This window comes from Nomascus leucogenys, chromosome 8 (assembly GCF_006542625.1).
Source record: "Nomascus leucogenys isolate Asia chromosome 8, Asia_NLE_v1, whole genome shotgun sequence".
NCBI lineage: Eukaryota > Metazoa > Chordata > Mammalia > Primates > Hylobatidae > Nomascus > Nomascus leucogenys.
The window spans coordinates 62552030-62579824 of record NC_044388.1 but is presented as its reverse complement, the minus strand read 5'-3'; the positions used below and the strand labels follow the sequence as shown (position 1 = coordinate 62579824).

At 43.8% G+C, this 27795-nt stretch overlaps 1 protein-coding gene across 3 annotated transcripts; it reads right to left on the bottom strand.

The window, feature by feature from the left end:
- Positions 1 to 218: 218 nt before the first annotated feature.
- On the bottom strand, positions 219 to 27042 carry CD83 (CD83 molecule). 3 transcript variants are annotated; one of them, XM_003263534.3, is made up of 5 exons: positions 19254 to 19585; positions 19046 to 19161; positions 5370 to 5598; positions 3351 to 3457; positions 219 to 1991 (listed from the first exon to the last, which is right to left on the bottom strand). In XM_003263534.3, exons 1-5 carry the CDS (start codon positions 19288 to 19290, stop codon positions 1863 to 1865), a joined length of 618 nt encoding a protein of 205 aa, XP_003263582.1. In that variant the 5' UTR covers positions 19291 to 19585; the 3' UTR covers positions 219 to 1862. The 3 variants fall into 3 exon arrangements, with proteins under 3 accessions (XP_003263582.1, XP_030673193.1, XP_012364642.1); XM_030817333.1 differs by lacking the exon at positions 19254 to 19585 and adding an exon at positions 26961 to 27042 and having other exon boundaries at positions 257 to 1991; XM_012509188.2 differs by having other exon boundaries at positions 257 to 1988; positions 19254 to 19467.
- Positions 27043 to 27795: the final 753 nt, after the last annotated feature.

Sequence of the window (27795 nt, the reverse complement as noted above, 5' to 3'; positions counted from 1 at the left end):
TAGTATGAGCTGCTCATGTACTGGGTAGCAACGTGGCCCCAGGATGGAAGCAGAAGCATCTCTGGGAAGGAGGGTGCTGCTTACAAAGCTCTGTCTGGCAGCATGCCCTCCCTCCGAGAAAGACTCAGCCAGTCTTTCAGCTCTCATTTTGGATTCTGATTCTCAAACTGCTTTACAACATCCTAGCACTCATCCCAAAGTCAGGATTTTTTTATTTGTATTTGTCTATGTTTTTTATTTTTAACTTTTATTTTAAGTTCATGGGTACAAGTGCAGGTTTGTTACATTGGTAAACTTACATCATGGGGGTTCGTCGTACAGATTGTGTCATCACCCAGGTATTAAGCCTAGTAGCCATTACTCACTTTTCCTATCCCAAAGTCTTATGAGTTGAATATCAGACAGAAAAACACCGTTTCTTCACATGCATACATTTAATAACATGAAAGCCACGACAGAGGCAAAAACACTAAATCAACTTGGTATCCATTTTACTCCCTAATATTAGGGGGACAGTGAACATATAACTCAAGCCATAAAATGCCTTTGGAAACCAAGAAGGGAAGGGCCCAAGTTCGATAAGAGAAACCCAACAATGGCTAAAACATCCATGCAACACTCCGTGAAGTCCCCTCTGCCAGTGGCTCCCGTGTGTCCATATCTTGGAGTGTGTTAGGCTACTGCTTCAAGAACAGACCACGGACCTGGCTTCCTCACTTCCCCAAAAGAATTCCTAGAGAAGGCTACGGGAAAGGCTTCTTGGTAACCTTCTTTGTTTCAAACAGTGGAAAACATGAGAAATGGACAGCACCCTCTCATCCCCAAAACACCACCATCACAGCAAGGATAATGACTCAATGGAGTTTCAAATTTGTATAATGCTTTACATGTTTTCAAAGAATTTTCACGTATATGATCTTCATCAGCCCATGCAACAGCCTTGTGGTTTACAATGGAGAAAGCAGACACCAGAAGGAACCTGCTCAAGATCATGCAGCCAGATAGTGGGACAAGGGGGTGAGCACCCAGAGTGCACCGTCAGCCCAGCATTTCCAGCCGGCCATTAAATAGCTCTCTATGTTGTCACCCTCTCCGGCTTCTTCTCCCTCTCTATGTCCAGGCTGCCTGTCAGTTCACGTTGCTATCTCACTACAGATACAGATTTCAAAAGCAGAGAAACACAAACCTTCTTTGACAAGTACATATAGATATAAAAATAAATGTGGCACTCTTCTTTATTGCTTCTTTATGGATGTCTTTCCCAGATGAAAAGACCCTGCTGGGGAATAGTTCATCGACCTGTTATTTCTTTGTACACAGATTACTCCTTAGTAATAGCAGGACCTTCACACCAGGAAATTATTTGCTAAATATTTCCCACTGTCTCACAGCTTGATCTGTCAATTTCTCCCAGACGTAAAACATCTGGGTTGGTACAGCAAAACACAGAAAATTCAAAGAGATGTCCCCAAGATGCAGGAGAGGACAGCTGTCCTCAGGAGTCTGTCACGGGCCAGCTGGGGGCATTCATATTTCCCAAGACCCTTTTCCAGCTGCATCTCACCATAGCTTTTATATGACTGAAAAAGTGTCCAGGAGGTTGACCAGATAGCTGCATACATTGCTGAAAAGGTAGCCATGGAGAAGCAGCAGTGGCCCCATGCTATGTGGTCATGTGATGGTTTTCAAGGCCTGCTCACAGAAAATGGGGTGGGATCCACTTCCAGATGTTTTCAGTGAGGTGAAGGACTGCACAGGAGGATGCCGTCTTCAGCGTAGGCTCGTTCTTCTGTCCTCCAGTGTGACAGACAGGCACACCCCTGAGCCTCAGCTTCAGGAAGGAGAACCTGCAGAAATCCTGCTCATACCAGTTCTGTTTTGTGAAGAGTCACTGGCCCTAAATGCTTATTTGGGGAGGTAACTGGGAGAAAAGCTCGTTCCATGCCAGCTTTAGAAAAATCTGGGAAGATACTCTGTAGTCGTGCAAACTTCTAAAAAGAAATGAAATAAAAGTGAAGTGAATAACTGGAAAAATTCAGCAGTTGTCACCTCCTTTTAAACTCTATTCCCTAACAGCTGGCTAGACAACCCATTCTGGAAGCTGTCCTACTCACTGCCTCACTCGCTCCACAAGGGATTTGTACCCACCATTTCACTGGCGGCTCCAAACTTGGACCAGGAGATTCACTGATTGTGGCCATTTCAACCCCCTACTGTTAGGTCTCTGTATGGAAAGTCCACGCCCACAGAAGCAGGCATTTTCCAACAAGAAGCTAAAGTCATTCATGTTTAAAATATACTGCCTAGTAACTCTAATTATCTTCTTATATGCAAATAACCCTAACATCCTAACTGTAAGCTCCTTGAGGGCAGGAACAATGTCTTACACCTTTTTATGCCCTGTACGGTGCCTAGCATAATGCCTTGAATATAGTAGGTGCTCACTGGAGTCTTTGATTGACTGGTATCTAAAATAGAAACCAGACAGATGAGTGCACAGCCAGAGAGGCAAGTAAGTGAATAGAGGGACACAGTGAGTGGCAAGAACCAGTCCTGGGGTAGCTCCTGAGTGAAGTCTGTCTTGGCCCCTAGGTAGCCAGCCCTGCCTGGTGGATGGAGACAAAGGGGGCAGATCACTTCCTAGAGGGGTCAGAAACACATGTGGTCCTACTCTCCCACAACCATGGTCAACACAGGTGAGCAGCCATGCAGAAAGAATCTCTGAGAGCTCTGAGCCGGAACCTGCAACCAACAGCTAGCTCATGGGCAAGTCTAGGGTGCCCGAGCGCCGGCCAGCCATCCTTCACCCCGGAAGCCTCCCGCTGTGCCTCACTGCTCTGGCTTCTTGGGATTAATTCTTAAGTCATGGGCAGAAATACCAAAAATAGAAGGGGAGAACCCCCATGAGAAAATAGTTTGAAGGCAGCCAAAGGAGGCTGATCTATCCCCTGGCATCCCTGGGGCAGTGGGGCCCATTCCCTCACCCACAGGAAGAGCGGGGCCTCTGCTCTGGGATGGGGGACCCTCAGCGCTGCAACTTCTAGCACGGTGCCTACATGGCCTCCGCTCGTTCACAGAACCCCTTGTGATTCCCCAAACGTCCTTCCTGTATCTTACTTTGTTTTTTTTTTTTCCACAATGCTCTAAATGTAGCCACTAGACAAAAGCTGGAAATATTTCAGGGAGCTTCCTGTAACGATTCTCCCAGTCTAGGGGCCTCAAAAAGTCCAGGGTTCAAAGAATAATCTCTCTCACCATTATTAAATGATTCACACTATCTGCAAAAGATATTTGGATTGGTGCCCTGGGTAATCTTTTAATAACAGAAGATGTTTTAAAAAGATACTTACACAAGTGAAAATGATGAGTGTTAAGTAGAAAATAACCAGAGCCAGCAGCAGGACAATCTCCGCTCTGTATTTCTTAAAAGTCTCTTCTTTACGCTGTGCAGGGCATCCTTTAAAAAAGTAAGTGACATGTGAAGCCATTTTAACAGGATTTTTCTACCATGAAAAAAAGCTAAGAATGCTTTGTTCCTCGGTCCTGGAGTCTTGCTTGTCTCCTCTTCCCACCATCAGGATGAACGACAGTAACGGTGACAGTGACGGTGACAGCAGCAGCAGCAGCCAGTGCGCACTGTCGCTCTGTGTCTGGCTGCATGCGACAGGACTCTCACAAAGCATCTTCCCGAATCTTCAAAGCAGGCCTGAGTAGTCCCATTTTACAGATTAAAGAGCCGAGGCTCAGAGAGGGTCAAGGACCAAGGACCAAGGCGGCTGAGCCAGGCATCTGTTCCAGGCTTATCCTGCGGCCTGTCTGCCTGCACTTCGGATGTCAAGCCTTTTCTGGCTTATTTTGTCCTCCTACCAGATGAACCACCACTTGTTAATCCAGAAATTATCTTAACTTCATCAGTGTTGGGTAGACTGTGGTGCGTCCTCACCTCGGGAGGTTTCAGGGACTATGAAAGGAAGCAGGTGAGCTGCCCTGATATTGCCAAATACGTCAACAGATTTTTCTAGAATCATTCAAGCTCTTTTGGCAAGGCCGCCAGCATGGTTGGGTGGAAGAACAACTCCCTCAGGGTTATTAAAGGGTGTGGTGCAGCACGAAGGGAGGGTAAGAGCAGCGAGGCCTTTAGCCCAGGACAGACATGAAGGGAGGTGCCTCTCCCCACTCAGGTGCAAAACCCAATGTGCTGTTTGGGGAAGCAAGTTGAGCTTTGGCTATAGTGTGCTTGCAAACAGAATCTGCTCGATGCCCCAGGCAGGAGCAGGTGGAGCGCAAATGAGTGGAGGGGGTTCTGCCATTGGAGCCTATGGCTGCATCTCCAGAGAGCTGTCAACCCCTGAAAATGGACTCAACATTTTGTGCAGCAGTCGAGGGATGGATTCTCACAGCCGTGGGTAATAAGAGCCATTGTCCTCATGGTCCCTAACATGTATTGATCATTCAGTCTACCCCGGGCACTACACTCAGCATTTTAACGCAACTTCTCATTTAACCTTCACAACAAGCCTATGTTGTAGATGTTACTTCCATTTTAGAGATTAGAGAACTGAGGCTTAGAGTCAATCAGTGATTTGCTCAAGGTCACACACTAACAAAAGGCAGGGTTAATATTTGAGCCAGATCTAAGTGACTGTAGGCTCTGATCCCTTAAGTTGTAGGCAATATCGCCTTGGAAGAGGAAAACGAGAGAAAATCAGCTATTCTCTTCATTTTCTCTCCACTCCCCGCAGGACATGCCTCCCCTCTCCACTCTCCTCTGCAAGGTTCCTCTCATTCAGGTGAATATTCATTGAGGGCCTACTATGTGCCCAGATACATCAGAGAAGAAAACACAGAGGTTCTTGTTCTCTTGGGGAGACAGACAGTAAATCAATCCATACATAACATACCAGTTGTACTAAGTACCAGGAAACAAAGAAACCAGGATGAAGGGCTGGAGATCCAGGAGGGCCTAAGGGAGGTGTGTGCATACAAGACTAAGCAAAAAGCACACACTGCCCCCTTAAACAGGGGTTGTACTCTTGCAGGTGTAATAATATTACCCTAAGTCCGATTCCTTTCAGATCCCTGACAGAAGGAGAAATCAACTGTTGTATGGAATCAGGGGCTCTGTGACCACATTTTTATCATTTCCAGCCTCAGCCCCTAACAAGTGTTGGGCAAAAGTCAAACAAAAGGCATCATTTAAGCCACAGAAAGAGAAAATGGTGACATGCTTGCAGCGGATTTCCACTTTCAGCCACAGATGTGATCCAAAGCTCTAGAGCAACACTCCAAAAGAGAGGATCGATTTTAGGACCTAAAGGAAGCACACATGCATTGTGCAAGAAGAAAACAAGTGCAGCAGATCACCTCACCTGTCACTCTCAAGATCACCTTGCCACTTAGGTTTCTCTGCCCATCCGGGTCCTGCAGAGTGCACCTGTATGTCCCCGAGTTGCAGCTGGTAGTGTTTCGGATCTTCAGGGAATAGGGCATTTCATTGGGGGCGTCGAAAGAACCATTTTGCCCCTTCTGATGATAGTGCTGTCCCCTGAGGTGGTCTTCCTGGGGTGTCTCCATCCTCTCTTCACCGCCCTCCAATAGCTGTGAAGAAGGAATCATAGCGCATCACGGTCCACTGCCAGCACTCCATCTCGACACCAATGTTTCCATTTTGTTTTCAGAAGATCCAGCCTCAACTTACGTTTGTAAAACAAGACATGATGCTTTTGTGTGTGTGACCTCTTGGGGAGGAGAGATCTATGAAAATTCCCAAGGCTACATCTTTGGAATATATCAGGACTGCATCTCATGATTCTATCATAAGTATCCCAATTTCCACCCTGCATAAGGGACAGAGAGTCATTGTTGATGACAGTGATACACTGTGTGTGAATCTTGCTGGATTATATTTGTTTCTATGTATACACGTATAGATAGGATTGTTCTGTATTAAATGTTCTTTTGTTTTCTTTAGATACCAAAACTTAACCACTGAATGATTCCTATTTTTGTATCCCAGCCTTTTATTTGGAAAAATTCCTAAATCTGTTATGATCCTTGCCAGACAATTCAACTAAAATCAGACAGGCAGATGAGCAACGCCTCCTGTGAACAGTCACCTTGTTCCTCAAGGGCTGTGTCTCTGTGTGGTCATGCCTGACGTCGCCGAATGTGCCACACCTTTTCTCTGTACTAGGGCAGCAAGACAGCTGAGAAGCATGCTTTATAGAGAGTGTATGTGTCAGATCATTTGCTGGTCATATCAAACTCCACATGGAAGGGCAGTAACAGCTGACTTCACTGTACTCAGGACAGACCAGCTGGACTTGGGGTGAGGCCCAATTTAGCCAAACATTTTATCTGGCTGGCTTTCTTTCTTTTTTTCTTTTTTGAGACAGGGTCTCACTCTATCACCCAGGCTGGAGTGCAGTGGCTTGATCACGGCCCATTGGACCCCTGGCCTCCTGAGTCGACCTTCTGGTACTCCCACCTCAGCCTCTCCAGTAGCTAGGACTATAAGTATGTGCCACCATACCTGGCTAATTTTTGTTTGTTTTTTTAGAGGCAGTGTCTTGCTCTGTTGCCCAAGCTGGTCTTGAACTCCCAGACTCAAGCGACCCACCCGCCTCGGCCTCCCAAAGTTCTGGGATTACAGGCGTGAGCCACCGCGTGCGGCTTGCTTTCTGTGAGTTCTTTGTGATCAAACTGGTGGAGTGTCTTCAGCATCTCCCACTGCATAGATTAGGCTCATACCACATTCACCATTAATTCTCTCTTTCCTAGATGTATTTTTAGTTTGCCTAATTAACTTGCTGAGTTGCTCCTCCATTGAAATACTTCAAAGCTTCTAAAATGAATTTACATATGCAGTAAAGCAAATCCTTGTTTTCAGCCTTCCTGGGCAGCCCTTCAACAATGACATCCCCTAGCAGCACCTGAGTTTCCCTTTGCTGGTTGGCTGGGGACCAGCAGGGAGCCGAGGATTAAGTGACATTCCTTACCTGTCCTTAGCATGATAACTACACCCAAGAGCCACCTTAGGGAAGGAGACAGAGATTATCAGGCTCCACTGCCACTATCTTTGCTTGCACCCGTCAATGATGAATCTCCCATTCTGGGAGCACCCTACAACTCTTCTCTGACTTTTAGGAAGGGACTCAGTGTAGGGAAAGAGATAACCAAGGAGTTAGGGGAATACTCTGAGAAGCAACTCAGGAAAGAAAATACACACACACGGGCACGTGTGCACTCGTATACACACACGCGCACACACACACACACACAGTCATTTCTGCTTCATGTGTTAATTCAGGGCATAGACCACAAGGTCACCGGAAAGCTCAGGCTCCAGCCCTGGTGTGTGTTAGCATTCCTGTAGAGTGGGCTACAGAGACATCTGGTGGCAGATTGATCGCTCCTGCAAGAAAACCCGCTCAGCTCCCAGCTCCCTCCTAGCCCTGAGCTGAGACGAATGGCTCTTCTCAGGCTGAGTCTGTGGACATAAATCCCATTTCATGATGGTCCTTCTTGTGTGGAAAGATTCCTTCCTAAATAATCGAGAATCTATGGGAGGAAGCTAAGAGACTGGGGCCCTTGGGTGTGCAAAATTAAAGCACAAAAAGGAGGTGGGGCCAAGGAAATTTAGAGGAAACTAACGGTGTCCACCTGATTCCAGAACACATCTAATTTAGCACCATTTTTCCCTTTTCAAGCCTAAGTAAACCATAAACTGCAGCCTCGTCATGGGCTCACACTGCTCGCCTCTCCCTTCCGCTGCCTGGCAGAGCAGCTTCTTCCTACCAGGCAGGGCTTTCAACAGACCAGAGGCCGAGGCCCATCCGGGGCCAATCTGTATCTAGGATGGCCTGAAAGGCCAGTTTGAAACAATTAGCTTGGCCCAGACCCTGCAGTCCCCATTCCGATGTCCAATCTTGCCTTTCTTTTTCTAAATTAACGTCCAAATGCGAGCATAGCTGCAACAACCATTTTGAGATTATTCATCCATGGTTTTCTCCTGGGGAGCTCCTCTCCCATCCAGCAACCCCTCCCTCAGCTCAGAAAGGCCCATCTGAAAGTCAAGATCAAAACCGTGAACCCCTCTGGAGCTGGTAGAAATATAAACTATTGTGTCTATTTACATAAAGATGGCCCCATTATTGTGTTAGCTGCTGGGAATTGTTGAAGCAAAAAGATGCTGGTGATCAAAACTGGCTGGCAGTAACTTCTGCCTATTCGCAGAGAATTCATTTTAAAAATCAGCAGCAACACCAATAAAATGTAGTTTATTTGATGGCTAGATTTCCAAGGGCCTCTGGCAAAATTGTCAGTGAGCCGCTAGTTATTTTTAAATGGCAAAACAAAGGCGCAGGGTGAGCCATAAGAACAGAAAGAACAACCAAGGGAGAAGGCAAAACAAAGAACCTCAAAGCAACCTGCAGAATTCTGATGTGCTGAAACATCACTGCCACCAGTGGGATCACGGCAAAATATCTCAACTCTCGTAGGGTCATCTTCCAAACACCCCTTTTCCTAAATGAACCAGAGAACTATCGGCAAAACCTAGGAACTCTTGCCAAATTAATGAACAGCACTGTTTGCCTAATAACTAACCACATCGAAAAGAATTCCCGGTAAATTCATGCACTGCACCTGGAAATATTTCATAACCCTCCCTCTAACTTCCAGTTTTAGGTATATACATTTTCAGCTAAACTTTCTCTTGTGATCCCCAGCTGTGGAATTTGGGGTTTATCCACAGCTGCAAAAATCGTGGTAGTTTTTATGTTAATGTTGCATGCTCAGAATGGGAGTGGGGCCCTAGCAGGATCAAGGGACCGTATGCAAAAGCTCAAATCATTATCGTCAGATACGTGGCCAGGCAGCTATCACCCTGCTTTATCAGATGAGCTAACTGTGGCAGAAGCACCACCAAAAACTGAAGGGAAATTTCCGTGGGAGGAAAATGGAGTAACAGCAAATGGGCCATCCCCACTTTGCTTTGTTTTATGAGTTCTCATAAACATTGGAGCTGGCTCAAAATCAACCACTGGCAAGAACAGCTCTTTAAACATTCCAAATCTAAAAGTGTTCCATCGCTTCTCTGCAAAAGCATTTTAGGAAATAGTAATTTATAACAAAAGGAACCCTCAGATTCATTCACAGCCAACCATAATTGACAGGAACTATTTAATGCACCCTTCACAATGCTAATATTGTAGTACAGTGTGCTAAAGCACAACACAATTTCAGCAAATTAATTACTCCAAACACTCATCCCAATCATGTTTTAAAAATCCACATGTTGTACATTAACTTTTAGGCTGACAACTCTATAATTTTTGGTTGAGCTGGAAAAGTGCAATGTGGGACGTCTCATTTTCAGAAAGCCTGGGGACTCTGACTTGCCTCAAGGCCTCCAATTTGACTAAATTATTTAAATACCATATTCTTTCTCTCAAATGGAGATTTGACCTTAAGGAAACCACAAGCCCTAAATTAAACTAAACTCTCTTTCATTTGCAGAATGCTAAATCAAGCAAACACAAGTACTAATTTTATGGGCACGTGAATGGAGTCAGTTTTTTTTTTTTTTAATGATGAACTAATTTGAACTAAAACAAAAGACATAAAATAAATCATTAATTATGGCTGAAACTGAACCAATATTAAAACATCCTATTGTGGAAAGTGTTTTTTTTTAAGTTTACATAATTTTATCCAAATATATGCCAACCTCCTACATTACCATATTTGAAGCTAAGAGGGCAATAGTTTCATTTTATAGGAAAAAAAGAGTTTTGATCACAAAATTGAAATCTAAATGTATCATACATCAGATTTGTTAAGAATGCAGGGCCAGGCATGGTGGCTCACGCCTGTAATCCTAGCACTTTGGGAGGCCGAGGCAGGTGGATCACATGAGGTCAGGAGTTCAAGACCAGCCTGGCCAACATGGTGAAACTCCGTCTCCACCACAAATACAAAATATTAGCTGGGGGTGATAGTGGGCATCTGTAATTCCAGCTACTTGGGAGGCTGAGGCAAGAGAATCGCTTGAAGCCAGGAGGCGGAGGTTGCAGTGAGCTGAGATTGTGCCATTGCACTCCAGCCTGGGTGGCACAGCAAGACTCTGTCTCAAAAAAAAAAAGCAGGAGTAGGGGGAATGTGCAATAGTTGCCTACCTAAAAGAAAAAAAAAACAGTATAAAAATTTCATCTAATGATTTGATAAAACATATTTAAGGGTATAGATTGTAAGGATTTAAAGTTGGTATTAAATTAATCTGATGTATTCCAACCACATTGAGCAGCTTTTTTTTATTGCATTTCTTGTGCACTAACATTCATGTACCTTGGTTTCTAACTCAATTAAAGTGCCAATATAATTCCCATTCATCATAAAAACAGCTCTTTATAATGTGCAAAATAGTTTGGCTCGGAGGTTGATGTCATAATGAGGGTAGAATGTATGAGCATTAATATCTTTTTTTCTATGCGTAGTTTTATTAGAAAAATGATTTTCCACTTTGAAATTTACTGGGTCTAACAGACAGAGCTGGATTTATGGCTGTTAACAGAGTTATGAGTATAACAGAGGCAACATAATTAAGAGCACAGGCATTGGCATCGGACTGAGCTGGAACCAAACCCCAGCCCTCCCACGGCTACCTCTGCTCTTGGCCAACTGACTGAACCACTCTCAGGCTTGGATAGCTCCACTGGTATCTGGGGGTGATCACATCTCACTGAGTTGGCATGAAGATACTTATGATGATGTATACAGACCCTAAGCATCGTATCGATCACACAGAAAGCCCTAAAGATGTTACTACTCTCACTCTCACCTTTTTTTTATAACCAAGGTTTCATTCTGCATACTAAATAGTTCCCTGAATATAAGAAGTATTGAAAAAGTATTTACTGAATGAATGCATGAATTTTAGAAACAATGAGAAAGTTACAAGAGCACTAGCTTTGGAATCAAAGGTCTGAAGTCAATCCCAGCTTCTCCATGCGTTAGCTGGGTCATCTTCCATATGTCACTTCACCTCTGAGCCCCATTTCATCATCTAGAGCTCCCTTACTTGCTCATGGGGTTATTATAAGAATCAAGTGAGAAAACACAGAAAAGTGCTGTATAATTGGTAATGCTGGTAATAGAAATTATTCTTATATGTGATAGCTTTCCACACCATCCACCTATTCTGTCATTTCCTGACCACTGACACTTCCCGTCTCCTCTGGGAAAGTTGTCCTAGAAGTCCCAATTTCTGCTCTAGGGAGAAACTGTTTTTTCCACATACAATGTCTTCAAAATATCCACAACATTCTGAATTTTTTAAAGCATCATCATAATAATGTAGCAAAACCCCTTTGGAACTGAGATTTGAAGGCAATGTTGGACCCATCACTGTTCATGCCAATCATCTCTCTTCTATTAGCATCCCGTGGGGCCTGCTGGACCTGGAAGAGGTACCATTACAAGCTCTGAGTTCATGTCCTCTGAAGAACTCCACACCTAGGTTCTAGAAGAGGCAACTTAACTCAGGCCTGGTACCCCACGATCATGGAGACTGGCTCTGATAGGCACATGACCCAGTCAAAGTCCCTTGAGAATAATCAGACATAAGTTGAGATATTTGAAGAGAAACACAACCTTCTCCTTTGCACTTGCTTCTGGAAGGATATACAGGTTGAGCATCCCTAATCCAAAAATCTGAAACACTTCTGCTCCCAAGCATTTCAGATAAGGGATGTGCAACCTGTCCAACTCTGTAGTTATTGGCTATGATCTGGCTGCTATGTAGAGGTTGGACACAGAACCAATGTAAAGGAAGGCAGAGTTGACAAATGGAAAGTCACCAAGTCCTGGGGACATTCATGAACCTCTAAGCCTAGCTATATTCATTTGCCAGGGCTTCAGAGCACCACAAACTGGGTGGCTGAAACAATAGAAATGCATTCTCTCACAGTTCAGGAGGCCAGAAGTCCAAAATCAAGGTGTTGCCAGGGCCAAGCTCTCTGAAGGCTTTAGGCGAGAATCTGTCCTGTGCCTTTCTCTTAGCTTCTAGTGGTTGCCAGCAGTCCTTGGCATTGCTTGGCTTGTAGACACATCACTCCAATCCCTGTGTCTGTCTTCACGTAGCTTTCTCCCTATTGTCTGTATCAGTGTGTGTTTTCTCTTATTAGGACATCATTCATACTGAAGCAGGACCCACCCTAGTCAGGTAGCACCTCATCTCAATTTGATTACATTTGCAAAGACTCTATTTCAAAATAAAGTCATAATCACAAGCATCAGAAATTAGAACTTCTGATCTTTTGGGGGGGCACAATTCAAGCCACAACGCCAGCCATAACTGAAATGCGAACTGTATTTTGATTTTTCAAGTTTTTTCCCATTCCAATTATATATAAGCCAATATATTTCCTTCTCTTTAGGCTAGTTTTGATTGGATTTACAATCCCTCACAACTGAAAGACTCCTAATGATAAGGCACCCGGCACCACCATGTAAGTAAGGGTGATACATAGGGGGCTATCGGCACATGGCTCCAGCCTCGAGGCCAGTCCTGCTTTGTCCTTTGGGCTCACATGCCTTCCACTCCTTGTGGAATGAGACCTCAAGGCCTGATTTGAATCAGAACCTTTGTTCTCCAGAACTGCTGGTCCAAGGCGATTATGAACTGTTTATGGAAACCAGCATCCTTCTTTTCCTAAAGGTTTTCCCTATGTGGACCCATAATCCTAGGCAGCTACCAGCTCTTCTAGAATCAGTAACCTCGATTCTAATTGGTAACCCCGAGGACTGCTGGCAACCACTGGAAGCTAAGAACTGGAACAATTCTCCAAATTGTCCCAATTTGGGACATGCAGTAGAATGGTCCTCCAAGAAAGCATCAAGTGATATTAGCAAGCCTTGGGCTCCCAAGTCTGTACTAGTTCCACATGACACACACAGAAATTTTACCCAAATACACCTCAGTGCAAAACAAAACAAAATGAAAAACAAAAACATGCTTATGAGTATAAAGGAATCTTAGGGAAGTATCTTCCGTCCAGCTCTACTTTGAGCTAATGATTGTTGATACAAAATTTAGGGGTATTCCAGGAGTAGCCAGGAAGGGATTATGGGAACATCTTTAGAGGGAGGAAACTTTTTTTAGGTAATCAATCTGCTTTTACTCTTGCCCTACATAAAACTTTCCCTTATGTCACTAAGACCTTCTCCAAACTTCCTCTTCTTTGTGTAGTGACATTGCCAAGTACATTGCTAAGACAATCCAGTCCTCATGTGACTCAGGTTCCCCCTTTTATTAATGGAAAACAAGTTGGTTTTTTTGTTTAGTTTTTTTTTTTTTTTTTTTCAATTTAACTCTCAGCTACTTTCTTCCTCTTTCCCCACTGTCAAGCTAAAAGATTTTGGCAACTTGTGCTCTGTTCCACTATTGTCCAAAAATCTCAGTGATCCACCATTCTCATCTAGATGAGACTTCTTCTATAGCCCCTCAGAGGTGGCCTCATTCTTCCTTGCCCACTCCTCCGCAGAACCACATGGACAGGACTGGTGACCAAGAGGAAAAGAAGGAAAAGAGTGAAGTCTCCCTCTGAGACTCATCTTCTAAATGAATCATATTCTATCCAACACCATGAGAAATATGCTTTGCTTTAGGCATATTTTGCATTATGCCATTCTCTTTGCTTAAAATCCTTCAATGAGGCCGGGCATGGTGGCTTATGCCTGTAATCCCAGCACTTTGGGAAGCTGAGGCAGGTGGATCACCTGAGGTCAGGAGTTCGAGACCAGCCTGGCCAACGTGATGAAACCCCGTCTCTACTAAAAATACAAAAAAGTAGCCAGGCATGGTGGTGGGCGCCTGTAATCCCAGCTACTCAGGAGGCTAAGGCAGGGGAATCACTTGAACTTTGGAAGAGGGGGTTGCAGTGAGCCGAGATCACACCACAGTACTCCAGCCTGGGTGACAAGAGCAAAACTCTGTCTCAAAAAAAAAAAAAAAAAAAAAAAAAATCCTTCAATGGGTCCTTACTGCCAAAAGGATAAAGTTCAAGTCATTATTGTTGGGCATTTGAGGCTCCTCACAATCTGTCTCTAGCCTGCTTTCTAATGTTATCTCTCAGCCATCTGCTGTTTAAGTCTCCCTTCTACATCACTGGTTACCTCAATGGTTCCCAAAAAGTCTTAGTGGATCCCCATGCCTTTGCTCAAGATGGTCCTCTGGCAAAAGTTCTACATCGATCCTGAGATGGCCAATGCCAGGCCCAGGATGGGGCACACATTTGGGACTTAGAAATATTTACTAAACAATGAAAGTATAAATATGAGAGACATCTGAAAAGCAACTTTACATCTTTCATGGTTTGACCTAGGGAGGAGCCCATAAAAGTGATTCAACCAGGCCAAGTACTATAGGTGCCAATGGGGACAGTATGATTTTTTTTTAATTCTAACATACATTGTTTTCATAATTCAATGGTTCTACATTTAATGGAGAAATGTTTCCTTTTTGTCCTAAAACATGTTCTTAAATCCATCTTACAATAGAATCATTCTAGAATCAAGGAAGCACAGTAAGTGTTCAGTACTGGCTCCTTCCATGGGCTACGGGGGTCTGTGGCTGTATAGATTACATCTGCCCCGACCGCTTATCAACTCTAGGCCCCCCTAAGGCACTCTGCTCTCCTCAGTATCCCTGGTTTTGTAGCTCATTATCACACAAGATGGTAGAGATAGAAAACATAACTCCATCAAAAAGAAGTTTAGCAACATACATGGAAGACAGCCTTGAACTTCTGAAGTGGCCTCATGCAAGCCATTAACCTGCTCTCCAACAGTTTCCTTAGTGTTAATGTTAGAAGCAGAACACTCCATGCATGGCCCATGATCTGCCCCAGCTGGGGCTCTTCTCAATATTATAAAGTCTATTTATAGTAGACTTTTATATGAAGTCACACTCTTACTTCCCTTTTCTCCCTTCCGTTGGAAATCATCTGAAAAGGGCACTTGTCTTGTGATGCTTCACTGTCCTCACCCCCGCAGCATCACTCAGAGATGACACCATATATCCTCTTTCGTTTTGCATCACCCGTAGGCTGTCAGGGCTCCTAGCGTGATACAAGAAGGCACTGCATCTCTGGGATAAATGACCACTCATTATTATCCTTAGTGAGTATCAACCAGGCCCAAAGTACTCCATCCACAGTCATCCTCTCTCTCCAAACCTACATTGAAGAGAGTGTAGACACAGCGATGCTTTTCATGAAGTACAGATGCAGCCCTTTAATGCACGGCTTTACTCCTTGCAGACATGATATTGTGCTATGCCCTTTTATGCTGGAATTTAACCACAGGTCATGGCCAGTGGAAGAAAAGTCATGGATCAAAGTCTATTTGCATATTTTCTCAAAATACCTCCTCAAAGAACCACATCTATTACAACTTTTTTTGTTTGTTTGTTTGGTAGAGACAGGTCTCACTACATTGCCCAGGCTGGCCTCAAACTCCTGGGCTCAAGCAATCCTCCCATCTTGGCTTCCCAAAATGCTGGGATTACAGGCATGAGCCTGAGCCACCACACCCAGCCTATTACAACTTTAAAAGATAAATTGATTAGCTCATGCCTGTAATCCTAGCACTTTGGGAGGCCGAAGCGGGAGGATGGCTTGAGGTCAGGAGTTGGAGACCAGCCTGGGCAATGTATTGAGATCTTGTCTCTACAAAAAATTAAAAACATAAAAATTAGCCAGGTGTGGTGGTATGCCCTTGTAGTCTCAGCTACTTGGGAGGCTGAGGTGGGAGGATTACTCAAGCCCAGGAAGTCGAGGCTGCGGTAAGTCATCTTCATGCCACTGTACTCCAGCTTGGGAAACAGGGTGAGACTGTCTCAAAAAATAAAAATAAAGCTAAATTGAGCTACTATCCTAATGAATATAATTTATTAACTTTTCTATTTCTTCTCAATCACCCATTCTGCCTTAAAAAGTATAAGGGAGGAAGGGATGAGAGGAGGACCCTTTGTTGGATCCCAGTTAAGAGGACATGGTCCATAGAAGAGAAGAGCTGGGCCAACAGGAATTGGGATATCTCTGTCCACTTTTGGCTTCACCTTTAGCCTCCTGCACATGTGTCTATTAAGTCCCCTCTGGCCCATCTCACTGCATCTTTGAAACAGAGAGAATAAAAGGAACACTCTTCCTTCCCAACCCTAATGTTGCAAACAAATTGGATGCTGTCTGTTTTGAGTTTTCTGGTTAAAGGCATATGATAAAAAACACATGGTTTACATGGGTCCTTTTGTTAATTACAAGTAATCAGTGCCAAATGGACAAAGGCAAGATGCTACATGGTGCCGGGGGATTGAGCGGTGAATGGAATTTTAAATTGTGAGTCATTATAACCATACTTATGATACGCAGACAGCCTGCAGAAAGTGCTTCAATCTGGTGGACGGTGAAAACCCACCGCAAGGGACTCCGCTTTCCTTGCCCAGCACGAAGCCCCCTCCTGTGCCGGCAAAACAGGTTTTACAAAGCTGGGGTAGTGATGATGAAGTGAGTAGGATGGGATAAGCTGGCTCTGGTTACCAAAATGAAATTCATCCCTTTGTGGCTACCCCTCCACTTTGATGAAACATTTTACAAGAAACTTGTAGAAAAATGACCAGATGCTTAATCTTCAGTAAAATGAAGTATTTCGGCATTTCACCACTGGCTTTATCTCCAGAACACTCTATCCATTTTTGTTGTATAAGCACAATCAATGCAAAAGTATAATTATTGGGCTGGAAAATAATAAGTATCTACAGAATATGCTGAGAGCTGTTTAAAAAAAATGCTTAAAGGAACAATATATGTCACTTTCGAGGCACCTGATTCATTTATTGGTACAGCATAACTCTCCTACCCACGAATCTCAATCACCATTTACTTCTCAAAAAACAACTACAGTATGACTTTTCATTGGCACTATTCCATGGATCAACAGGAAAAAAAGAACGCCTAGAGACTGCTGTCCCTTTTCTTCTTGACAGAGTTTTGAAAGACCTTCGGGGTAAATCTCGCAAGAACTGTGTCCAATAAACAAGCTCATGCGTTACAGAGTTACATCACCAGCTGACATCCAAGGAGAAGTCCAAGGTTAATTGCTATGGTTTAGTGGACCATTCCAAATGACCCTGTGCCAGAAGCTTTCACTCCAGAACTGTTTGAACTTTACAGTCTGAAATTTCATCTACTTGTTTCATGAGGACTTTTTAATTACTCCCCTGGGGGTATTAATAATGTTTTCTTTCTTTATTAAATAATTACTCTCTGGAAGGGATAGTGGTTTCATGTTTTCCCCCTTCTTTGAGATAACTAAGTCCCTGCCTGGTTAGCCCAGGGGCACTTTGATTTTCTTTACCTTAAGTTATAAGGTAGAAAACAGAGATATCAAGACAGACCTCTAACAACTCAGGATTTGGAATCAGACTGCTTGGTTCAAACCCCAACTCCACCATTTAGCCAGCTGTGCAAAAGTGGACAGGTTGTTTCCCTCCCTAAGGCTTAGTTTCCTCACCTGTAAAGTAGGAATAGTAACAGTACTGATCCCTAAGTCCATTCTTCCGATGGATGGAAATGGATAATGTATGTAAATATTTACCTTGGAGCTTGGCATGTGGTGAGCACTCAAAAATTGTTTTTACAATATTTTTTAAAAGACTATTGTTTTGACTATGAGAAGAATTTCAAAATTGTTGTGTTCTCTGATCCCACAGTAAGTAAGGTACAAATGAAGTAGGAATATTTAACACCTTACTTTTATACACAATACAATGCTCTGAGGCAGCAGCACCATCCCTGTCATGCATAACTCATGAAGTGCTGGGCTGAATTCACAGAGCACCTTTGCAATTTATAGGGCAAAAAGTAGGTGCCGTGAAGAATACACAAAAGTATTGATACAGCCACTGCCCCCCAGGGAACTGACAACCCAGTTAGGAGCCACACGCACAGAGAGATCACCGCAATGATGCCTTGTACTGTTAAGTGGCCAAAGACACGTACAGTTTCTTATAGTATCTTTTATGGTGGGCAGAAGAACACCCTGCAGTTTGGGGAAAGCTACAAGTGCACAGATTTGCCCCCATGGTAAGACAGCAAATCAGTGAGAGCTACAGAGTAAGGCTGGAGTATCATATTCATTTGGGTTAAAATGGAGGTGCAGTGGTAGCAGTGGCCTAACTTAAAGAAGGACCAGTGATATCAAACAGTAGCTGCTCGGCTTTGGAATGACACCATCATTGCCATCTTAGAATCTGAGAATGTTTCAGTCAAGAGGAAACCTTGAAAAAGCCTCCTTGCCACTCCGTCCTCTTACAGTACGAGCAGCACGGCCTGTTCTTACACATGCGGGCTCCGGCTCATGCATCCACCTGATGCCCTCAAGGCTGCCTCTCTCACGGCTGCCAGAGGAAGGAGGAGGAGGGCTAGGGGAGGAAGCCAAGGGTATGCCACAAAGGAGATGACCACTGATAACTACCATGGATGAAATGGCCTAAGTCACTTCTGTGTCTTAGCCCTTCCTTTCAAATTGCCCCCTCCCCCTCCCATGTATCCTGGGCATCACAGTCACAAAACACAAGAAATCAGAAGTCTGGAGACATTCCCCCTGTCCAATGCCCAAATCTAGGTCCCTGTTGCTTTCTTCCTGACCTGCTGGCCCACAACCACAGGTGGCCTCCAGAATTAATCCAAATGAGAGAGTCTCTGCCCTTCCAAAACGTCTTAAGTGAATCATTCATCTCAGGCCACCTTCAGTGGCAGGAAGGGGGTTGAGGTCTGCGGAGAGCAAAACCGAAGTCGGCCCTGTACCTGGATGCGGACGGGGTAGGGGAGGCGCGACGGCAGACTGAGTACTCTAAGTTCAGCGGCGGGAGACGCCCCCCGCCCCCACCCGGCAGCCACAGAGGGTCGCCAGCCTAGGGGAGATGGTTCCTGCTGTCTTCAAATGAGCCCACCAAACCCCAGCCCGCGGGCATCGCAGCACCTACCTTAACCCAAGAGACCGTGTAGGGAACCTGCGGATCCCAGGGGGCGGTGCAGGGCAAGTTCACATCTTCCGAGCAAGCCACCTTCACCTCCGGCATCGCGGGAGCCAGGCTGTAGGCTACAAGAAAGAGAGAGCGCGTCGTGAGCAAGCGACCGACGGGAGGGGGTGTCGTGGAGGGGCAGGGGGCGACAGGCGCTCGCGGGCCCTACCGCAGCTCAGAAGCAGAAGCTGGAGGCCGCGCGACATGGTTGGAGCGCTGCGCCGCTGCCACGAGCTGCAGGGCTGTGGCGCGCTGGCGCCGGCTGCCCTTTTATGCCCGCGCGTTCGGGAACTTCCCTGCGCGCCAGCCCGGGGGATTCCCCGGCAGGCAGCGGAAGCGGGTGGCGCGCCCTCCTAGTCCCGCTTAGGCCGGGGCGCCCCCGTCCCCGCCCCCTTGGCCCCTGTCCCCGCCCCCGCCGCCCCTGCCGCCCTCGCCGCGTGCGCGTCCCCGCCCCCGCGCGCCTGGGCCGGGCGCCCCGAGTTCGCGTCGCTGCTGCGGCTGGCAGCGGCGACAGCAATCCCCGCGTGACGCCCAGCGCTGGGGGCTTCGCAGACCGCGCTCGCGCGCGTGACGCTGCCGTTGACCCGCAAAAGGAAGCCGGGAACCGGGCCATCCGAGCGGGATCTGCCCATTTTACAGAGGCCAAACCAGATTCCCGGAGGGTGGGCAACTTCCTCAGAAACCCAGCCTGTCTTTGGGAACGCACTGGTGAACCCAAGTCCTCACTCTTCTCCAGAATCTGTGATAATCAAAGGCGCGTTAGATTTCCATAGAAAAATACAAGTCTGTAGTACTTGGCTCCCTGCCTTCCCCGGGAGGTTATCAGTCAGTACCGTCCTACCTGTTTAAATTATATCACCAAAGGAGAGTGTCTCCTGTTAAAATAATAATTACGCACACATATACACAACATTTTTGGAAAAGAACATTCTAGAAGACAATGAAATCACCTGTAATTCATCCAGGAAGTAACTTCAGTTAACTTTTTTTTTATATTATAAAGTGTTTATAACATAACATAAAATATTTATAACATTTATGTCAGTGCACAGATTGGTATTTTTAATGGTTTATTCTTCCTGCTATCTTGTAACCTACTTTCTTTTAGCTTAATAATTTGCAAGCAGTTCCACATCATTAAAAACTTCCAACAGCATCATTTTGGTCCATTGTTCAGTTGCACCATAAATTAGAATCGATTAGTGTTAGACATACAGGTTGTTTCTTTTTGTATTACTAATATTAGAAACAATGCTGTGATTGCTATGGGAAACTTCAGTGTAGATGAATCTTTGCTCTAAAATTGCTTATTTTCTTAGAATAAATACCTCAAGGAAATTGTGCTAGGTGAAGGGGAGTTTCCAATTTTGTTAAATATTGGCAAAAAATTACCTGCAAGGAGGTGTCTTCAATCTATATTTCCATCTGCAATGAGAGTGCCTGTTTGCCAACACAAACTGTTATCCAACCTTTCTATCTTTGTCCATCCAAGAGGTTAAAAATAGTGGCATCACTATACCACCAGTTTTAATCTGCTCTTGGAAGTAGTTGTACCAATTGACAGTCCCGCCAGCTTGTGTGAGTACCTTTTCCCCAGCAGCCTCACCAAACTAATTTTTTGTGAAAATGTTAAGCATACAAAATAAGTATAGAAAATATGGAATTGAACACATCTGTATACAATTTATTCTTGAGAACTAAAACAGTACTAACATTTTCGAGACCCTCTTTTTTTTTTTTTTTTTTTGAGACGGAGTCTCACTCTGTCGCCCAGGCTGGAGTGCAGTGGTGGTGATCTCAGCTTACTGCAAGCTCCGCCTCCCGGATTCACGCCATTCTCTTGCCTCAGCCTCCCGAGTAGCTGGGACTACAGGCGCCTGCCACCACGCCCGACTAATTTTTGTGTGTGTGTATTTTTAGTAGAAACGGGGTTTCACCGTGTTAGCCAGGATGGTCTTTTGAGACCCACTATGTGTCCTCTGCCAGATCTCATTCCTAGGCATTTATGCTTCTTTCCAGTTTTTCCTGATTATAAACAATGTTACAGGGGAGCTGAAAGTCTTCCAACACTCTAGCTCAGTAATTACAGTGCATTGTTAAATATTGCCATCTTATTATCCAAAATGCACATGCCCATTTACACTCCCCTCAGCAGGTCTTAGCATGGTCAGATTTTTTTTTTTAAAAGATAGGGTCTCACTATGTTGCTCAGGCTGGTCTCAAATTCCTGGGCTCAAGCGATCCTCCTACCTTGGCCTCCCAGGGTACTGGGATTACAGGTGTGAGCCACTGTGCCCAGCCAGATTTTTAAAAATTTCTGCCTATCTAATGAGTGTGAAATATTAGATCCTTTTTGCTTAATTTATGTTACATTGACAGCATATGTTTCAAGAACACTGGATAACCTTTTCTGAGGATTGTCATTCATATCCTTTGGCCTTTTCCATGAGCGCTGTTTATAAAATCTGGGCCAAATCCTTTCTTGGTTATATCCATGCCAAATCTCTTCTCCAAGTTTAAGATTTGTATTTTCCATTTTGCTTATGGTATCTTTAATCTACCAAAGACTTTTAAAAAATATTTTAATGTGGTCAAATTTACTGATCTTTTTGTTTATGATTTGTGCTTCTGGTATTGTGTTTAAGAAATCTTTTCCTGACCTGAGATCATAAAAACATTCTCCTTCATTTTCTTCCAAAAGTTTTAAAGTCATGCTTTTTCATATGTTGGTCTTTAATCCATTTAAATATGGTTTGATGTCATGATCTAACTTATTTTTTCCATATGGATAACCATTTTTTCCTATGCTGCTTGCTAAAAGTCCTTCTTTCCCTACTGAATTAAAATGACATCTGTGCTTTATACAAATTTCTATGTATAAGTGGGCCTGTTTCTAGACACTATTCTGCCTCTCTTTGTGCTAATATCACACTTTCTTATTACTATAATTTAATTAAGTCTTGCTGTGGTGGAAGTGAGTGAGTCCTCACATGTTGAACTTCGTCTTCAAAATTGTTCTGGTGGCTGGGTGCAGTGGCTCACACCTGTAATCCCAGCACTTTGGAAGGCCCAGGTGGATGGATCACTTGAGATTAGGAGTTCAAGACTGGCCTGGGCAACATGGTGAAACCCGGTCTTTACAAAAAATACAAAAAAATAACAAATATAAAAAATAGCCGGGCATGGTGGCTTGCACCTGTGGTCCCTGCTACTCAGGAGGCTGAGGCAGGAGGATCGCTTGAGCCCAGGAGGTCCACGCTGCAGTGAGCCAAGATTGTGCCACTGCACTCCAGAATGGGTGACAGAGTAAGACTGTGTATCCAAAAAAAAAGGTTCTGGCATTCTTGGTTCTTTGTTCTACCTTATACACATTATATCAATTTGTGAACCTCAAAAAACTTGATTTGAATTTTAGTAGAAATATATTCAATTTATAAATTGCCTAAAATCAACATCTTTAGAAGTCAGTTCTACAAATTCATCCCATATTGTGTATCTTTCCACTTACTTAGGTCTTCAAGAATTTTTAAAATTTTATATATATATATATATATATAGGTTTTTCACATCTTTTGATAGATTTCTTCCTGTATACCTTTACATTTTGTGTTACTACTTTCACGTATATATTTTTTAAACTATATTTTTCTAGGTGTCCATAGCCAGTGAGTAGAAATTTCCTTTCTTATTAATGTTAACAATGTGTTCTTAGACTCTCCATTAAGTCACTTGTTGAATTATGAATTATTTAGAGGGTTTTTTAAAAAAAATTTCCCAATATATGGCTTGGTTTTCATTTTGCTACTGGTGTCTAACAGTTGAGGTTGCTCAAGAGCAGTCTGTATGATTCTTTGTTGCATATCAAGGATTGCTTTGTAGCCTCATATGTGATCTTTTGGTAAGAGTGGCATGTACTTGGAAAGAAAGATCTTTTTGATCAAGTTTGCCCATAGTGTTGCTCAGATCTTCTATATCCTTTCTGTAATCATAAACTATCAATTACTGAAAGAGATGTGTTAAATTCTCTCCCGTGACTACAGAATTGTCCGTTTATCTCTGCAATTTTATCATTTTTTTGGCTTGGTATAATTTGATGCTATGTTTTAGTGTCTGGAAGTTATGTTTTTCCAATGAATTGTTCCTTTTTCTCTTCATTTATTTGACTTTTTTTTCCTAATATTCCTTTTTGCTTGAAATACAACTTTGTCTACTTTTATTTATTTATTTTTTTTTGAGATGGAGTCTCGCTCTGTCACCCAAGCAGGAGTGCAGTGGCACAATCTCGGCTCACTGCAACCTCCACCTTCCAGGTTCAAGCAATTCTCTGCCTCAGCCTCCCAAGTAGCTGGAATTACAGGCACCTGTCACCATGCCTGGCTAATTCTTGTATTTTTAGCAGAGATGGGATTTCACCATGTTGGTCAGGCTGGTCTCCAACTCCTAACCTCATGATCCGCCTACCTCAGCCTCCCAAAGTGCTGGGATTACAGGCGTGAACCACCATGCCCAGCCTGTTTACCCTTAATATTACTATCCTCTGCCTCTTCCTTTCTCTGGGTTAATTTTTTGCTGGCGTTTTCCATACTTTTACATTCAACATTTCTTTGTCCTTACATTCTATTGTGTCCTTTTTAAAGTATATTGTTAGATTTTCTTCTATCCAGTATGACTGACAATCTATCTTGCTAACTGAGGGTTTAATTTTACTTACTTTGTGAATTCTGCTATATTAGGATTTATTTCGGTCATTTTGTTTTACACTTTATGCTTAACCAGATTTTTCTCTGCCTCTTCCTTTCTTGCATCTTTTTATTGACCATTAATAAAAATATTTTAGCCCAGGCATGGTGGCTCAAATATTTTTTGAGACAGAACATGCAGAGGAAGGGCTTACTGACAAGGAGTGTGGACTGTGAAGGACCAACCACATCTGTTAGATGTTCAAGACATGATAAACGAGGACTAATGAAAGTTATGAACCACAGCAGGTTAAGGAACAAGAAATCCTCTACTGGACACAACACAGTATAACTAAAAGAAGACCAGCCGGGTGCGGTGGTTCACGCCTGTAATCCCAGCACTTTGGGAGGCCAAGGCAGGCGGATCACCTGAGGTCAGGAGTTCGAGAACAGCCTGGCCAACATGGCGAAACCCCATCTCTACTAAGAACACACACAAAAATTAGCTGGGCATGGTGGCACGTGCCTGCAGTCCAAGCTACTCAGGAGGCTGAGGCACCAGAATCGCTTGAACCCGGGAGGCAGAGGTTGCGGTGAGCCGAGATCACGCCACTACACTCTAGCCCAGGCAACAGAGCAAGACTCCATCTCAAAAAAAAAAAAAAGACCACGTAGAAAGGCCAAGATCTTAGAAGCTCTCAAAAACAAAAGCATTGCCTACAAAGGAATGAGTTATCAGGTTGTCTGGAACTTTGCAACAGCAACAATAGAAACCAGAAGACCAATGGAATAATATATTCAAGTGCTGAGAAGAAATAACCGTCAACTTACAACTACACTATGAGTCAAGAATATGAGCAAAATAAACACTTTCAGACAAAAACAGAGAGCATTTTCCACTTGAAGACCTTTGCTAAAAGAATTAAGAATATACTTCAGAAGGAATTGACCCAAGAAAGAAGCAGTGAGATGTACAATATGAGATAAATTTCAACAAATACCTAATATGTAAAAAAAGACTACTTGGGGAGTATAAAAACACAGTGGAATGAAGGTACTGGTCATAATATTAGAAGAGATGGGCAGAGTTTGGGCATTTGGGCATTTTAGGGAAAAGGGTGGCAATATTAATTAACTCTAGAATTTATTAAATTGAGTATGCTTATTAAAAATTATAAAAAGGTAATCACATAAGAAGAGAAATAGTATGCATGACTTCCAAACCAGTAGAGAGAACACCACAGAATATATATTTTTATTTTTATTTTATTTTTTGAGACCCGAGTCTGGCTGTGTCGCCCAGGCTGGAATGCAGTGGTACAATCTTGGCTCACTGCAACCTCCGCCTCCTGGGTTCAAGTGATTCTCATGCCTCAGCCTCCCGAGTAGCTGGGATTACAGGCACATGCCACCACACCTGGCTAATTTTATTTATTTATTTATTTTCAGTAGAGATGGGGTTTACTATGTTGTTCAGGCTAGTCTCAAACTCCTGACCTCATGTGACCCACCCGCCTCGGCCTGAAACCATTAGCTGTCTCTTCATCTCTCTGCACAGGCTTCTGAAGATTCCTCAGATCTTTCTTTCCATTCATTAGTTATTTATTTGGTAATATATAATATTTGGTTTAACATAGTAAGCTTTAAATGATAATTTTTAAATTTCTGAGTTATATTTGATTTCCTATGTAGCTGAGTCTAATCTTTTTGATGTCTTATTCTGTTATGTTCTTTATTATTATACTTCTTTTATGACTTCTCATTTTAAACCTGCTTATTTTTAATCTACCTGATAATTATATTTTATCTGAAGTTGTTGGCTGTTTCATATTGTTTTTTGTTTTGTTCACTAACTATTGGTTTTGGGGGATTGTTTTTTTCATGTGTATAGTAGTTGGGTTTTTTTTTTTTGGTTTTGCCTCCCAGACTGGAGTGTGGCAGCACTATCTCAGCTCACTGCAACCTCTGCCTCCCGGATTCAAGTGATTCTTCTGTCTCAGCCTCCCAAGTAGCTGGGCACCACCACGCCTGGCTAAGTTTTGTATTTTTAATAGAGATGGGATTTCACCATGTTGGCCAGGCTGGTCTCGAACTCCTGACCTCAGGTGATTCACCCACCGCAGCCTCCCAAAGTGCTGGGATTACAGGTAAGAGCCACCACGCCAGGACTGTATGGTAGTTTTTAATTGTAAGTTAATCTTTAGTTGGGACTTCATATGAGGATATGCTAGGAGGCCTAGGATGGATGTATGGCCTCCCAGAAAGGTTTTATTTTTGTTTCAGCCAGGTTCCCAAGGATATTGTCGGCGTGTGACAGCACTTTATATTAATTTCTTGGTGGGACATGTCTTAGACCACTCTAGTAATATAAATTTAAATATCATATCCATGTGAGGGCACATTAATTATTATAAATTAATTTTAAGGGGATCTTTTTTTCTTTTTCTCAAGCAAGCTTCCCTGTCATCTCCCTGTGTAAGCAGGCAATGGTTTTCAGTTCATCCTTATACCAGGGTCTCAGTTCCAACTCCCTACTCTTCTGGGGCCCAAGCCCCTTCTTGTGTGCCTGCTGGTCATGAAAGCCTAAGCTCCTTGATTTAATAAATTCTAAAGTGAATTAATATTCCCAAACTGGATTCCCAGCCTGGCCAACTGTCCTCCCCAACCTTACCTCCAGCAGCCCCAGGGGCAGCTCAAGCTGGTCATAGTTCTTCCTCCATTTTTGACCCTTCAGCGTTCCCTTACTTTCTTGCAGGTGCAGCTAGGCATTTATTAGACTAGATTCAGCACTTCTACAAATTCGCAACAGCTGTTTTTCATATTACATGGAAACCTATGCTGTTAAAGAATAGAAGTATCCAATCTGCTGCTCAATAACCTAAAAGCTTGCCGTCACAGGAACCCCTTCTTAACCCACAGAGCTGAACGCCAAGGTGTATTTTCACACGTAGCATATTCTTCGTCATGTCCTCACACTGAGTATGAAGAGATTTCTGATGAGGGCCATTCCTGAGGAAGCATTTTGAGGCTAACTACAGGCTACCTTACCATAAAAAACCAGACAGTATTTCACAGCGTGTGTCTGGCGTGGGAGTGGGCGTGGGTGGGTGTGGGAGTGGGAGTGGGAGTGGGAGTGGAAATTCAGTAGCTCTGAGTCCTGACTTGTGTTCTTCCTCGAACGTATGAGAGGAGCTTACCTGTCTGTTGATCTTCGCTTTCATTGAAAAGGGAAAAGAAAGGTGCATGCAGAGGAAGAGCTTCTTGCCTTTCTGAAACCACTAGTTGTCACCTTCATGTTTTCTCTGCTGTGACTATAAAAAGAGAAAAACCCAAAATCATTAGAAAACATTGTGGTTACGCATTCTCACTGCCAAGGCAAGCATTATGGTAACCTTGGTCAAGGAACAAAGCTAGCTAGGGCCCTCTCCCCTTCTTCTGACCCTCAAACCTTCCTGTCTGATTGCAATTTGCATCACGGCCAGGGCTTGGTCATTTATCTCAGAGAGCGTCCTGACTGAGCATGGCAGAACACTGTGAACCTAGACATTTGAGAAGCTGGTCAGAGTTTGGGGGCCAGGGGAGAAAGCTCTAGAATGTTTTATTAGTTCTCTCACCTGCCCCTCCCAGGGCAGGGACTCATGGGGAACGGGTGTGGAGAGAGGGAAGGTTTAATTCACTATTAAACATTCACTAAGCAGCTGGTAAGTGGTGCATAAGAAAAGACCATTCTCAAGAAGTTTACACAATAGAATACGGTTTCCTTTATGTTCTGGAGTTGCTGGGGGAGTGCCTCACCATGTTGCCCAGGCTGGTTTCGAACTCCTGAGCTCAAGTGATCCTCCCACCTCAGCCTCCCAAAGTGCTGGGATTACAGGCATTAGCTGCCGTGCCTGGCCATTGAATACCATTTCTCACAGTGGACCTTGCTTGCCTCTCTGGAGTTGTACACAGTTTCTCGCTGAGGGTCTGAGGGGACTGGGATGCAGGAGCAGAAGGTGGTTCTACAAGGAGGGAGAGAACTAGTGACGGGAG